General features: G+C 65.2%; 8 protein-coding genes across 8 annotated transcripts in view; 5 read left to right on the top strand and 3 right to left on the bottom strand.

Annotated features, from left to right (window-relative positions):
* Positions 1-3,245, bottom strand: part of F751_5363 (Putative serine/threonine-protein kinase/receptor R818) — a gene marked incomplete at both ends in the record, with an annotated part of 5,487 nt that extends 2,242 nt beyond the window's left edge. The window contains 5 exons of the mRNA XM_011403163.1: positions 66-715; positions 815-1,223; positions 1,506-1,627; positions 2,130-2,182; positions 2,342-3,245. Coding sequence (XP_011401465.1) covers positions 66-715; positions 815-1,223; positions 1,506-1,627; positions 2,130-2,182; positions 2,342-3,245 — 2,138 coding nt within the window. The remainder of the gene's footprint in view (positions 1-65; positions 716-814; positions 1,224-1,505; positions 1,628-2,129; positions 2,183-2,341) is intronic.
* On the top strand, positions 600-893 carry F751_5364 (hypothetical protein; the record flags this gene model as incomplete). Its single annotated transcript, XM_011403164.1, has 1 exon — positions 600-893. One exon carries the CDS (start codon positions 600-602, stop codon positions 891-893), a length of 294 nt encoding a protein of 97 aa, XP_011401466.1.
* A 730-nt stretch (positions 3,246-3,975) lies between the features above and the next one.
* On the bottom strand, positions 3,976-4,873 carry F751_5362 (ADP-ribosylation factor-related protein 1; the record flags this gene model as incomplete). Its single annotated transcript, XM_011403162.1, has 3 exons — positions 3,976-4,217; positions 4,377-4,653; positions 4,790-4,873. 3 exons carry the CDS (start codon positions 4,871-4,873, stop codon positions 3,976-3,978), a joined length of 603 nt encoding a protein of 200 aa, XP_011401464.1.
* Positions 4,688-4,894, top strand: F751_5361 (hypothetical protein; the record flags this gene model as incomplete). Its single annotated transcript, XM_011403161.1, has 1 exon — positions 4,688-4,894. One exon carries the CDS (start codon positions 4,688-4,690, stop codon positions 4,892-4,894), a length of 207 nt encoding a protein of 68 aa, XP_011401463.1.
* A 361-nt stretch (positions 4,895-5,255) lies between these two features.
* On the top strand, positions 5,256-7,111 carry F751_5360 (ER lumen protein retaining receptor; the record flags this gene model as incomplete). Its single annotated transcript, XM_011403160.1, has 5 exons — positions 5,256-5,398; positions 5,494-5,554; positions 5,759-6,148; positions 6,540-6,802; positions 7,045-7,111. The coding sequence occupies 5 exons, from the start codon at positions 5,256-5,258 to the stop codon at positions 7,109-7,111; spliced, it is 924 nt and encodes a 307-aa protein (XP_011401462.1).
* Positions 7,112-7,126: 15 nt separating this feature from the next.
* F751_5359 (Mitotic checkpoint protein BUB3) lies at positions 7,127-9,729 on the top strand (the record flags this gene model as incomplete). Its single annotated transcript, XM_011403159.1, has 8 exons — positions 7,127-7,178; positions 7,682-7,749; positions 7,898-8,028; positions 8,177-8,440; positions 8,658-8,811; positions 8,952-9,063; positions 9,261-9,406; positions 9,637-9,729. The coding sequence occupies 8 exons, from the start codon at positions 7,127-7,129 to the stop codon at positions 9,727-9,729; spliced, it is 1,020 nt and encodes a 339-aa protein (XP_011401461.1).
* Positions 9,730-9,916: 187 nt separating this feature from the next.
* F751_5357 (Protein-lysine methyltransferase METTL21D) lies at positions 9,917-12,708 on the bottom strand (the record flags this gene model as incomplete). Its single annotated transcript, XM_011403157.1, has 6 exons — positions 9,917-10,039; positions 10,285-10,528; positions 10,711-10,790; positions 10,982-11,158; positions 12,108-12,132; positions 12,443-12,708. The coding sequence occupies 6 exons, from the start codon at positions 12,706-12,708 to the stop codon at positions 9,917-9,919; spliced, it is 915 nt and encodes a 304-aa protein (XP_011401459.1).
* On the top strand, positions 10,224-10,799 carry F751_5358 (hypothetical protein; the record flags this gene model as incomplete). Its single annotated transcript, XM_011403158.1, has 1 exon — positions 10,224-10,799. One exon carries the CDS (start codon positions 10,224-10,226, stop codon positions 10,797-10,799), a length of 576 nt encoding a protein of 191 aa, XP_011401460.1.
* Positions 12,709-12,811: the final 103 nt, after the last annotated feature.

The following is a 12,811-nucleotide window of genomic DNA, read 5'->3' as shown; positions in this document are numbered from 1 at the left end:
GCGCGCCGGGCGTGGCGCCGTCGCCGCCCGCCGCGCCCGCCAGCTCCGGCAGCACCAGGCCGTACACCCAGACGATGTTGGGGTGGCGCATGGACCCCAGCATGTCGGCCTCGCGGATGAGGTCGGCGATGGCGGCGCGGTTCACGCGCCCCGTGTCCCCGCCCTGGAAGAAGAGGCTGGGCGCCAGGCACTTGACCGCCACCTCGCAGGAGTGCCAGCGCCCCAGGTACACGTCGCCGTACCCGCCCGACCCCAGGAAGCGCACCAGGGTCACGTCCTCCGCCATGATCAGCTCCATCTTCTCCATGATGGCGCGCACGTCCAGCGAGCGGCGGCCGCGGCGAGCGGGCGTGCCGCTGCCGGCGCCCTCGGCGCGCGCGGCCGCCGCCGCCGCCACCGCGCCCTCCTCGCTGTCGATGGCGGCCTGCACCGCCAGCGCCTCGGCCGCCATGGACCCGGAGCTCGCGTCCTCGTCCACCTCGCGCACCGTCTCCACGCGGCCCAGGCCCGCCGACACGCGCAGCGAGCGCGAGCCCGACAGCGTGACCCCGGCCTCGCCGGCCGAGGCGCCCGTGCCGCGGCGCTGCCACTCCACGAAGATGTGCATGCGCGCCGCGCTGCGCCGCCCGCCCGTGAACTCCGCCCACTCGTCGAACATCATCTGCACGTCCTCGTCGTCCAGCATGTCCACCCAGACCGAGGGGTCCGACGGCAGCTTGTACTTGAGCACGGGGGCGCGGTGCGGGGCGCCGCCGGCCTCGCCGCCGCTGCGCCCCGCGCCGTTATCGGCCGAGGCGCCCGAGGTGCGGGTCACGCGCGCCAAGGTCTCGCGCAGCGTGGACAGGTCGCAGCCGACCGGGACGGTGACCAGCCGCGTCTCGCCGCCGGAGTAGTCGAACTCGACCGAGGTGAGGCGCGCAAAGGCGCCGCCGCTGGTCACCACCACCTTCATCGTCCCCGTCTGAGCGTGCAGGAGCCAGGAGGGGATGGAGCCCAGGCCCGCGCTCGTGGCAGACGTGCCCGTGGTCGTCCCCGTCGGCGCGGCGCTGGCGTTCACGGAACCCACCGACGGCAGGCGGGAGGAGGGCGCCGCCGGAGGATGGGCGCTCACAAAGGGGGGCAAGCCGCCTGACGCGACGCCCGGCGCCGGCGCCACGCCGGGGAAGGAGGGCGGCCGCCCCGGCAGGCCATGCAGCTGGCCCGGATCGCCCAGCGAGCGCACGCTGTGGTGGGGCGACCCACCCCCAACGCCCCCCGCCGACAGCTGAGCCGAGGCCGGCGCCGAGGCCGGCGCCCCCATCCCCGTGGCGATGGGGGCCAGCGTTCCCGGCCAAAAAGGCACGCCCGGCGGCGACGCGCTGGCGCCCGCGCCCGAGCCACCGCTGGCGCCCAGCGCCGCGCCGGCGGCGGCCGCCGCGCTGGCGGCCGCCGCCTGCAGCTGCAGCAGCTTCTCAGTGGCCACCAGCACCTCGCGCCGCGCCTCGGCCGCCGCGGCGCCCAGCGACTGCAGCTGCGCGGCGGCCAGCGCCTGGGCCGCGGGGTCGGAAATCATGGCCATCTGCGCCCCGCCGGCGTGCAGCGCGGCGGTCAGCCGCTGCTGGGAGGCGGTGGCCTGGGACAGCGCGGCCTGCGCCCCGGCGATGGGGGGCTATGTACTCGCCGGGGACGGGCTGGGAGAGTCCCGGGGCGTGGCCTGCGGAGGTTGTAGGGCAGTGGGCAGGTGAGATTGGGCAGGCAAGGCCCTGTACGCTGCTGGGGGGGGGGGACAAGAGAGGGAGGGGCGTGTCCCGGGGACGGGGCAATCAGTGCGGCGGTGTGCGGCAGGCAAAGCCCAGGTGGGCTGAAAGCTGCCGACATCATGGGCGGGCGGGGGCGGGACATTGGACCTGCAGCGACGGCAGGAAGTGGCAGTCTCAAAGCATGGCCCCCACCCTTCTCCCCCTCCCAAAAGAGAGCATACACCGCTGGGGCTCCCAACAAATCCTTGTCGTCGGTGCGAGGGGGCAAAAAATCACCCTGCCCTCCCCACACCACTCACCCCACCAACCCCACACACTTGCAGGCCCCAGCGCCTGAGGCATCGGCGGAGCTGCCGGGTGCTGCGCCGCCGCGTCGCCGAATGCTTGCACCTGTGGCACCGCAAACAGCGGGGTCATGGACCCGTACACGCCGCTCCCCAGGCCTGCGGTGTGGTCTGAGCGAGGGTGTGCCGCCATTTGGTGCTCGCGACAACGAAACAGCACACAGACGGGCGGCGAGCACGCCGGGCAGGGCACAGGGTCGCTGGCGCTTCGCCCTCATGCTGACCCCCAGAAACCCCAAGCACCCCCCCTCTGAGAACCTTGGAAGCTGGCGGAGGTGCGGGGGCTGCTCGCGAGGGGGGCAGGCAGATCAGAGCGCAGCGAGGCCACGGAGGGGTTGGAGTGGGCCGAGGCCCTCGAGATGTCCAGGTCGCGCGCGGCCAGCCCGCCGACGCTCGTGCTTGGCTCCGCGTGGGTGGACAGCGCGACGGAGCCGGAGGGGAGGCCCTGCATCGTGGCGTAGGTGGGGTGGCCCGGTGGGAGCGCGGCCGCTGCATGCGGGGCCAGGGGCGGCCGCGCCAGCCCGGCTGCCGCAGGGTATGCGGCGGGGGCGGGGAACCCGGGGTAGGCGTGGGTGGGGACGCCCGGCCAGCCGCCCAAGCCTGAGGGGAAGCCGGGGAAGGGGGGCTGCGCCGGCAGGCCCGGGAACGCGCCCAGGCCGGGCTGCAGGTACGCCGCGGCCGTCGGTGGCGCCGAGACCCCGCCGTAGGCCGCCGCCACGCCCGGGTGCAGGCCCGTGTGGAGGGCGCCGGCATGGAACATGGCGGGGCCGGCGCCAAGCTGTGCCGCCACCGTCGGGCCCGGGGCGGGGGCCGTGGCGACGTAAGGCGCGGGGAAGCCCTGCCAGGCGGCCGCTGGCACGGGCTGCCCGCCCGAGGGCCAACCGCCCGTGGCATGGTGGGGGACGCCCAGCCCCGGCACCGCGGCCGGGTCGGGGCCCAGCCCTGGCACGGCGCCCATGCCAAAGGGGGACGGCTGGGGCTGGGGCACGCCCACATACCCCGACTGGGTGCTGGTCATGGTGGACCAGGGGCTGGCACCCACGGACACGCTGGAGCCGCCCGAAGGGTGGCCCGAGGTGGCCATGCCTGCAGCAGTGGGGTGGTAGGTCGGCGCGAGGCCCGTGCCGGGGTCGGGGGGCAGTGCCCCCGTCTGGCCCTCCATGGGGCTCATGTCCAACGGGTGGAAGGGGGGGTCGTCGGTGGACGCGCGAGCGAGGCGCGGTCCGCTCGCAGGAATGACGCGCGGGGATGGGGTATCAGGGGGCCGTCATGGCGTCCTGGTGATGATGGCGGAGATCGGTGAGCTCGTTGCGCAGGACCGGACGTGAGAGGACACGCCTCGCTCCGCACGCAAGTCCATGACACGCCGGATTTCCGCAAGTCGAGCGGGCTGCATGGCAGGGCCAGATCCCTCATTCACTCACAGCGTTCAGTCAGCAGGGTCGCGCCCACCGGGAGACGAGGCTGTGCCAGGAACAAGGGCGCGCCTCCTATCCAGGGTTCCAGCCTGCGTTTGGCCTTCTCTGGGGCCGCTCTGTACGGTTCTGGCGAAATTTCAGGGTGCAAAGGTTGTAATTTTATCGTGGAGTCTTGGCAAGACGTCCTCCGCAGCGGGTTGCTCCAGGGAAGCTGTTCAGAATCGCGCGCAACTCCGTTAAGGAAGGACGTCGCCTTCGAAGCTTTGGCGGCAATACATGGCGTGGGGGCAATACGGGTGGTTTTACAGCTCCCGAAGGTGACCGGAATGCATCAATGTTCCGCGGATTGCAAACAGGACAGCATTACAGAGCACTGCATACTGCTATAGGGCAGCGGGGGAAGGTAGTGACGGAAGCGGTCTGCCCTGCAATAGGCTCAGTCCCTGCCGCACATGGCCACAAGGGTGCCCAGCATCAGCCCCTGCTGGCAAGCAGTGTGGCCCTGGGCCCTGTCAGCGACACCTTCACAGCCCAGGAGAAGGCGTTCTTCACGCCCATGGGGTCATTCGTGGCAGTCCCTGCCACATGGCAAAGGCGCCCCTCCCCACCAGCATGCACTCCCAGGGCTGCAGCCACCTCCTCGGGGCTGCAAGCCCCATTGGCATCCTGCTTGTGCACAAGCAGTAGGAGGGGGGCATCGAAGAGTTCTTGGGTGCCTGCAGGGAGATGGGGCTATGCGTGAAGCAGGGCCAAGATTCATGCTGTACCCTAAGTAGCGAGAGGGAAAGGGTGTTTCTTTGCTGCCTGTGGAAAACAGAGTTCATGCAGAGAGGGGCCCACCTCGTTGCACACACCCCTTGCCCCAACCTGCTCACCGAGTGCGCTGTCGAGCGCGTGCTTGGACTCCTGGAATCGCGATGGGGTGCTGGCATCCACGACCATGACTACGGCATGTGCCTCCCCGTAGTACTCGGTCCAGATCCTGCGCAGCCCCGGTGCGCCTCCCAGATCCCACACTGTAACCGGGGACCCCGCCAGGTCCAGGCTCCCGATGTTGAGGCCCACAGTGGGCTGAATGGCTGCAGGCGCCACTGACCCAGCGCTGGGGTCGCATGCCGCCTTCAGGGCCTCCAGCACGCTGGTCTTGCCCGCCTAGGAAGAGGGTGGGCGAGACTTGAAGGTGAAAATGGGCCATGACCGAGCTGGAGATGAGAGCATGAGTCGAGTAAAATGGCAGCACGCTGCCACACCAGCCAGTGCACGGTCCCATCTTCTGTGGGCAACTCACGTCATCGATGCCGATGAGGAGCAGGCGCACGGGCTCTCGGTGGGTCCACCAGTCATAGAATCCACTGATGAGGCTGTACGCCATACGCACTCAGATTATGTATGACGGAGCGGCGGGGCGCGAGGGTTCCTGAAGGACTCGCATAAGATCACTTCTGTGTAGTGCCCACCTCGTCGATCATCGCACCCACTCAGAGCCAGCATGCGATATCTAGGTTTTACCGAACACAGTTTAAATCCATTTGCGCTGTTTCTCACGTGTCTGGTTCGCCTCCGTGTAGTAATGCTTGCCTCCCGCTGATTGCGCCCATGCCCCGCGCTCTGAGAACCCCTCAGCAGTATCTACCGGAACCACACTCCGCAGCGCATTGGCCCGCCTGTCTCGAACACTGTAGCTTCGTGTGCTCCCTCGGACATTCTGGTGCGTGGTATTGCATCCCCTGCCCCAAGCACCGGCCCTACCAGCCATGTACATACCCCCAACTGCCCCCCAGCATGGCTTCGGTGGTCCAACCTACCGGCCAGCCCAGCCGATGGCGCCCCACGCAGCCTACCAGGCGGACGATAAACATGCTGGAAAGTCGAAGGACCCGGTACTGACAATCTCCAGGTGCAGCGAACCTCCTCGAGGCAGCGTGTTGGTGGGATGCGCGTAGTGTGATCGCTGTGGCTTGTCGTCGATGACCACCCCCACCCGCTCCGCAGATGGTTTAAGACGCGGAGTTCCAAGGAGAAGCTGTACCTGGGCATTGGCGCTGCCGTGGTTGTGAGTGGCGCGCCCATGGCCCCTGCGAGTGCTCCCCTGGCTGGTGTGGGAGTCCCACCTCCTTGTCCAGCTGCATGCCCCCGATGCTATGGGTGGCCTGCAGTCTATGCGAGGTTGTGTCATGCACTCGAGTGCATGCATTGCAGCGACATTCACCCAGTGCTACCCATGCACAGTACAACCCCACCCCAATCCAACACACAGGTCCTGCTCCTCATGTGGTTTGTGATCGAGGACCACGACTCGCTGTTTGTCATGTCGGAGGGCGTGCACTTCCTGGGCATCGGTGTGCTGGCCTACAAGATCATCCGCAAGCGCAACTGCGGCGGGCTGTCGCTGCGCTCGCAGGAGCTGACCGCGCTGTTCCTGGCCACCCGCCTCTTCTGCTCCTTCATGATGGAGTACGACATCCACACCCTGCTGGACCTGCTCACCCTCCTGGCCACGGGCTGGGTGGTGTACACGCTGCGCGGCCCGCTGCGCGAGTCGTACCAGCGCGAACTGGATGGCCTGAACCCGCTGATCATCCTGGTGCCCTGCCTGCTCTTGGCCGTGGTGGCGCACCCGGGCACGCGCCACGCCTACGCCTTCAAGGTACAGGGAGTGTTTTTGAGTGTGTGTGTGTTTTGGAGGGGTGTGTTTTTGAGGGGAGGGGGGATTGTGTCGGTGGCAGGGAAGCGTGGGAGGGGGGATCGAGCAGTGTGAGGGGTCCTTCAGCCCACAAACAGACAGAGCGCCGGCCCGCACGGCCCAGCCTCGGCACCCCGGCGAGAGGCCAGGGGAGGGGTTCTGCTTTGTGTGAGCTCGACCGAGAGAAGACTGTGCGCAGCGCCGACTGTACTGCGGCAAGCCATGGCCCCGCATCACGCCTCAGGCCGTTTTAGAACCCTGGTTTATCTCCCTTTTCCTGAATCTCGCGCGAGACGGCCCGCCTCAACCCAATCCCCACACCCGCTCCTCCTGTCCCTCCCCACCACCCTCCCAGATCCTGTGGGCCTTCTGCGTGTACCTGGAGGCGGTGTCGGTGCTGCCCCAGCTGCGCATGATGCAGAAGGCCAAGGTGGTGGAGAAGTTCACCGCGCACTACGTCTTCGCGCTGGGCCTGTCGCGCTTCATCTCCTGCGCCCACTGGGTGCTCCAGATCCTGGACGGCGACAAGTACCTCTGGCAGGCGCTGGGCTCCGGCATCTGGCCCATCATGGTCCTGGTCTCCGAGGTGGTCCAGACCTTCATCCTCGCCGACTTCTGGTGAGTGGGTGTGGGTGGAGGGGCGGGTGGGAGGGGTCCAGTGCTGAAGCAGTCGCTGCGCATGCCGGGGCAGTGGGGTCTGAGGGGTTGCGTCCTTGGGCGAGCCAGCCGCTGTCTGGCAGTTTGGTTGCGCAGGGCAAGGCCTTGGGCCCAGCTTTTCATGAAGAGATGTCGCTGCATCCCACCCAAGCCATGCCCTGGCCCGACCCCGCACCCCCCCCCCTGACCTTCACGCGCCGCAGTTACTACTACGTGAAGAGTTATGCGGAGGGCACGGGCATTATCCACCTCCCCGCAGGCATCGTGTAGGGCACCCCAGCAGGCATGCGGCAGCCCTTGGATGCTGCCGGGGACGGCAACACCGTGGAGGAACGTGGTGGGGTGTGCAGCGGGCTCTGCCTCCCAGAGGTGGCATGTGGATGCATCATGGAGTCCTGCAGCGCATGGCTCGTGCACACGTTGTTAAAAACAATGATAAGCAAGGCAGGACCAGATGTGAGGGTCAGGTTCAAGAGGGCAAGGGTGTTGTCTGAACTTCTACGGGGGAGGCATCGGATGTTGAATGAGCCGCGCCTCGATGGCCACTCGGTTTTCAATCGCGCCATCTCGGCAAAATACGACCCACTCGCTGATCATGTTACCCTCGCCAATGTATTGTGCCGTTTTCATCTGAGCTAGTCTGGCAGTTTATTTGATCAATAGCAAGGGAGTCGCCCACCAGGCGAGCCTAAAGTACTTCTGTCCCCGTCACTTCACTAGCCAGCCACACCCTCCACAGTCTTTCTGAGGGGCGAGGATTCAAGGAGGTATACCTCTCCGCTCTAGAGTACGATACAGGTGGTATGTCCAATCTGGGAACCCCCCTACCAGATCCGCCAGGTGACGGCATCACCTCCCTCAACTTTGTGGACTCCGGCAACCTCCTGCTCGCCTCCTCCTGGGATTCTGTGAGTTGTTGACGGCTTGATGCGGGTTACAGCGATAGACTGTTGGGGATCGTACTACCTCGAACTCGCCGGACTGGTGACTCCATATCCGTGTTCGCTGTAAAACCCACAGCTGCACACAACCAGCCTCTCTTCCGGTCCCCAACAGACCCTGCGGCTCTATGCCGCGGACCAAGGCGAGCTCCGAGGCACACATGAGCGCGGCGCCCCCATCCTTGACGCCTGTCCAGCCTCGGAGTCTGTGTCTTACAGTGCAGGCCTGGACGGCCGGATCCTGCGGTAAGGATGCGTCGCCAAGCGCGCGGATCTTTTCTTGCTGCATGACATGAGATTGATTTCTAGCTATAACATGTGAGCCCAACGCATATAACTACCTATGTGCAACCTTCAATCACTTGCGCCTCCTGCTCAATTCTCAACACCGTAGACATGACTGGGAGAGCCAGGCTCAGACGCTGCTGGGCTCGCACAGCGAACCCGTGCGGTGCCTGACCTGGCTGCCCGACCTCCAGCTGCTGGCCTCGGCCGGCTGGGACTCCAGGCTGAAGATCTGGGACCCCCGAATCCCCGGGTCAGATGACCCTGTCGCCGAGATGCAGCTGCCTGACAAGGCCTTCAGCATGACTGCGGGCCGGGAGAGGCTGGTGGTGGCGACCGCTGGGCGACACATCCACGTGTTTGACCTCACCAAGTGAGCCTGCGGTGCTGCGCCGGCGGCAGCGAGGGCTGTGGGTGTGGACATCTGACATGCTCTTTGGTCCGCCCTGATCAGAGGAGTCTGGCGTGGTTGGTGTGGACTCTTGCTTCCATGACCCTGGTGGCAAAACGTGAGCTGCTCACCTGATCACTTCATGCCCATCCAAAACCTGCCTACACACCCTTTCCCTCTCTCCACACCCGGAGCGCAGGCTCACCAACGGCGTGGAGCCAGAGCAGGCCCGGGAGTCCTCGCTCAAGCACCAGACGCGGTGCGTGCGCATGTACCCCGACGGGTCTGGCTTCGCCACCGCCTCGATAGAGGGCCGGGTGGCCATGGAGTACTTCGACCTGGGCGACGCGCAGGTGGGTAGGAGAGCGCAGGTGGGTAGGAGGGCCCGGGCCGCTGCCATGGCTCTTGGCATGCGCGGACCAGTGCCCTGCCCAGCTGGCTGATCCCTGCATGCTGACGTCTCACATCCCGTGCCTTCCATCCTGTGCGGCAGGCCAAGCGGTATGCCTTCAAGTGTCACCGTGCCAGCGAAGGGGGCCGGGACGTGGTGTTCCCGGTCAACACCCTGGCCTTCCACCAGACACACGGCACCTTTGCCACGGGGGGTGAGCGGGCGGACGCTGTGCATGGGGTAGCTGCTGTCGTCGCATGTGCACAGCATGTGCTTATGAACAAGACAAGCCGCCTGTGTGGGCGTCCACGGGTTTCAGAGGGCAATGGGACGGGAAATTGCCTCAGTCGATGTTGCTCTGCCACTCCGGGGTCAATTCACCATACCTCTGGGCCCCCGTCCTGACTGCAGGGTGCGACGGTGTGGTGAGCATCTGGGACGGCGAGCACAAGAAGCGGCTGGCCCAGTTCACGGGGTACCCGACCTCCATCGCCGCCCTGGCGTTCAACCTCGCCGGCAACCTCCTGGCCGTGGCCTCCAGTTACACCTTTGAGAAGGTGCGACGAGCGTGCGGCTTTGGGGGCTGGATACGAGATGAATGGGGGTTGGGGTTTAGGAGCTTGATGTTAAGCCTGGGGACTCCTACGTTCAATCTTAGCAGCGGGCAGACTGATAGATGTGTACAGGTCTGCGAACTCTCCTCACAGGGGTGGCCTGATGATTGCCAGCTGCTGCCCCCCCAGCTGCTGCCCCCCCCCAGCCCTCTGATGCTTCCTCCCTGCCGCAGGGTGACATTGAACACCCGGCAGATTCCATATACATCCGTCCGGTGGAGGATGCAGAGGTGCTGCCGCGCGTCAAAGTGAATGCTGGGCCCTGACATCTTGGGACGGCTGCAGGATGCTTGCACACCCTCACCAGCCGGCGCACGCCGCCATGGATGCTTATCGGAGGTTTGCAAATCATGTGGGTGTTGCCCATTGCTGGCCACACACAGCACACAGCCTTGCTCGACTGAGGACAAAGGAATGTGGGAGACTGGGCGACCAGAACTCCACCAGGCATTCTCAAAGCTGGAGCTGCCAGATGTCGACGTACTCCAGCTGCAGGGGCTCGGGGATGTCGCGGAGGGGGACCATGCTCACGCGAGAGAAGAGCCGCCTGCTCTCCTCCAGGAAGCATCGCCGGACCTGGAGTCCAAAAAGGGAGGGACGAGGAGAGTGGCAGCGAGGCTCTGGAGGCATGTGATCTGGCCACTGGCTGTCCAGGAGGGGTGCCGCAGTGTTTCAAAGCGGGAACATCATTTCCCCCAAAACCAGATCCCTCTGGCATGGTGGAGGTGGGCGTCACCGCCCCCTGCCCTTTGTTACTTAGATGAGCTCAATGATGAGCCGATGGCCCTCCTGTCTCTGCCTCCCCCGTCTTTGTACCCCACCTCTGGCGACCGCCGCTCAAAGGAGACCAGGACCAGGGTGTCAGGCCCACACAGGCCCGCGCAGGTTTCCACGAATGCGGGCGTGGAGGGCGACTCGCCGTCCTGGTCGATGTAGCAGCAGTCCGCCGCCAGCACCAGGTCGACCCCCGGGGGGGCCGCCAGGAGGCGTACCCCATCCATCCACCCCGGGGCGCCCCAGTGCAGGATGCCGGCCTCGGCCCAGGCCTGGCCCTCATGTGACGGCCTGTGTGTGTGGGAGGGGGGGCCCCAGGGTTGAGTGTGCTGGGAATGTGACGGGCATGAGCAGGGCGGGCTCTCAGGGCGGCAAGATGTGGGACGAGCGGTCTCCAAACCCAATGTACAAGCGCCTCCTCCCCAAGGGACAACTTTGCAGCAATCCCAGCACTCCATTCTCTTGCCACACACCGTGCCTCCGGGCCAAACCCATTGGCGGCCAGGTTGTCCTTGAGCAGCGGGAGGACCTTGGCAATGTCGGTGATGGTCACCTGGGGTGAGGAGGGAAGTGGGGGGCACATTCGGCAGAGGAGTGGCGCCTTGAGGGGATGGGAAGGTGCACACTCCCACCCCAGACCCCCTGTTGAGACCGGGGGACCTTGTCCAGAGAGCACGTTCCCTCTCCAAGGTCTGGCATGCGCCCGACTGCGGCCTTCCCCACCCATGACCCTTGCGCGCTGACCTGTGCGCCCAGCCCGGCGGCCACGAGGCCCAGTGTGCCCACCCCGGCGCCCAGCTCCACGCAGCGCATGCCGTGGAAGCGGTGCCTGGGGAGGGTGAGGAGGTAGGCGGCCAGGACCAGGGCTCCGTCCCAGAGGCAGGCCCCCACGCCGACCTTGCGCGCCGTCAGCGCCCATGGCTGCGGGGTGTAGGTGCAGGGGTTGGGTTGGTGTGAGGGGCGATGCAGGTGTTACGGGAGAGGAATCAGGTGCTGGAAGAGGATGTTAAGGAAGTACTTCTTACTGGCACGCGGCCCATGGCCTGGAGCAGCAAGGCCTGCACCGCTCCAGCCCTTTCCGAGCTCCTCCACATCGACCTGCTGAATGACGCGGAGGCGCATCTCGCCCAGGGTCAGAGCCACCTCATCCGCGCTGTGGACCTCCCACCGATCAGCGGCTGTCAAACGCTTTGAGGTCCTGACCCCATCCTCCCACCTGACACATGATTGGAGGGTGTGGCACGATGCTCCACTCAGAGGGCCAGGCCACAATAATACTGCTGCACAAGGAGCACCACCTCCTCACATGCAGGCGAGACATCGGCATACAGTGCACTCACTTGGTAAATTCCAGTGAAAAGGGTATGCGCATGGTGCTGAGGACAACCTCCTTATTGCTCCAGCAGCGATGCCGGCATGTGAACCCTCGTACAGCCGTCCAGGCGTGGCCACAACATGCTCGAGGCCATCCCCTCGAACGATGCCACGACAACTTCAAAACAGCCGAGTATGAATATGGTAATCAACCAGGCCTTGCATGCATGGTCATCCGTGCTTTGAGGTCTCCCCTTGCAAAATACACTGTCGCGCGCCCCAAGCGGACTCGATAGTGGATGCACTGCTTGTCGACGAGGGTGTGAGTTGTTGTTACAGGTGATTATGCTGTTACATACCTGGACTGCCAATCCATGCTACAATTAGATACAGGGCTTATTGATCAGTGTGGAGGAAAATGGGGGGTAATGAGATGAGCAGGCGCCAACAGCATGCATACCCAATGATGGCCAAGGAATACCTAATGATGGAGGGGCAGGACAATGGGGCCCCGAAAGAATCCCAGCGATGTCTCTTTGGGTGAGGAATCGAGTACCTTCTTGAGCAGCTTGCGATTGAACCTGTAAAGGGGGTGCGATGAAGCTGTGGTGAGTTGCACAAGGTTGCAACAGGCATCCATAATGTTGAGGGGGTGCCAGCTCCAGCCAGATCCTCCTGGCACATCCTCCACATGCTCCATCACCTGTACAGTTCCTTCCAGCTCGAGGGTGAAATGTTCAAGGGGACGTTGAAGTCTCTGACGCAGAGCCTCCTCCACAGGTGCTTGTCATTGGCCAGAACCCTGGGTCGTGACCAGGGACAGAGACTCGAGTCGAACGAACAGCGGGCCGCTCTACACTCAGGGATGAAAGGCGTCTACACCCAGCCCACCTGCAGGAGGAATTAACGAGCTCCAGCCTCGCCAGATCCCGAGGCGAGTCGAGGAACGACAGGATGTTGAGGAGCACCTCCAAGGGCAGCTTGCCCCACCGCGTCTGCATGCCACTCGAGTCCACAGGGCGCAGCTGGAGCGTGTGGACATAAGCGGGGTGAACCACCAAAGCCCTGGTTAGCGACTCCAAATCCTCAAAGTAGGACTCGTTGTTACCCCGGAAGGCCGAGTGGTACCCTCGGCTCGATCCGGAGTAGCGACCCATGGTGATGCTCCAAGATACAGAACAGTGTTGAGTACGGTGCTCCTGGGGCAGCCGTTGGGAACGGGGGCCCCCATCGGGAGTCCCGACACCCTCACCCTTCGGA

This window comes from Auxenochlorella protothecoides, assembly GCF_000733215.1.
Source record: "Auxenochlorella protothecoides strain 0710 unplaced genomic scaffold scaffold61, whole genome shotgun sequence".
Taxonomy (NCBI): Eukaryota; Viridiplantae; Chlorophyta; class Trebouxiophyceae; order Chlorellales; family Chlorellaceae; genus Auxenochlorella; species Auxenochlorella protothecoides.
This window is presented reverse-complemented; position numbering and strand designations above follow the sequence as displayed.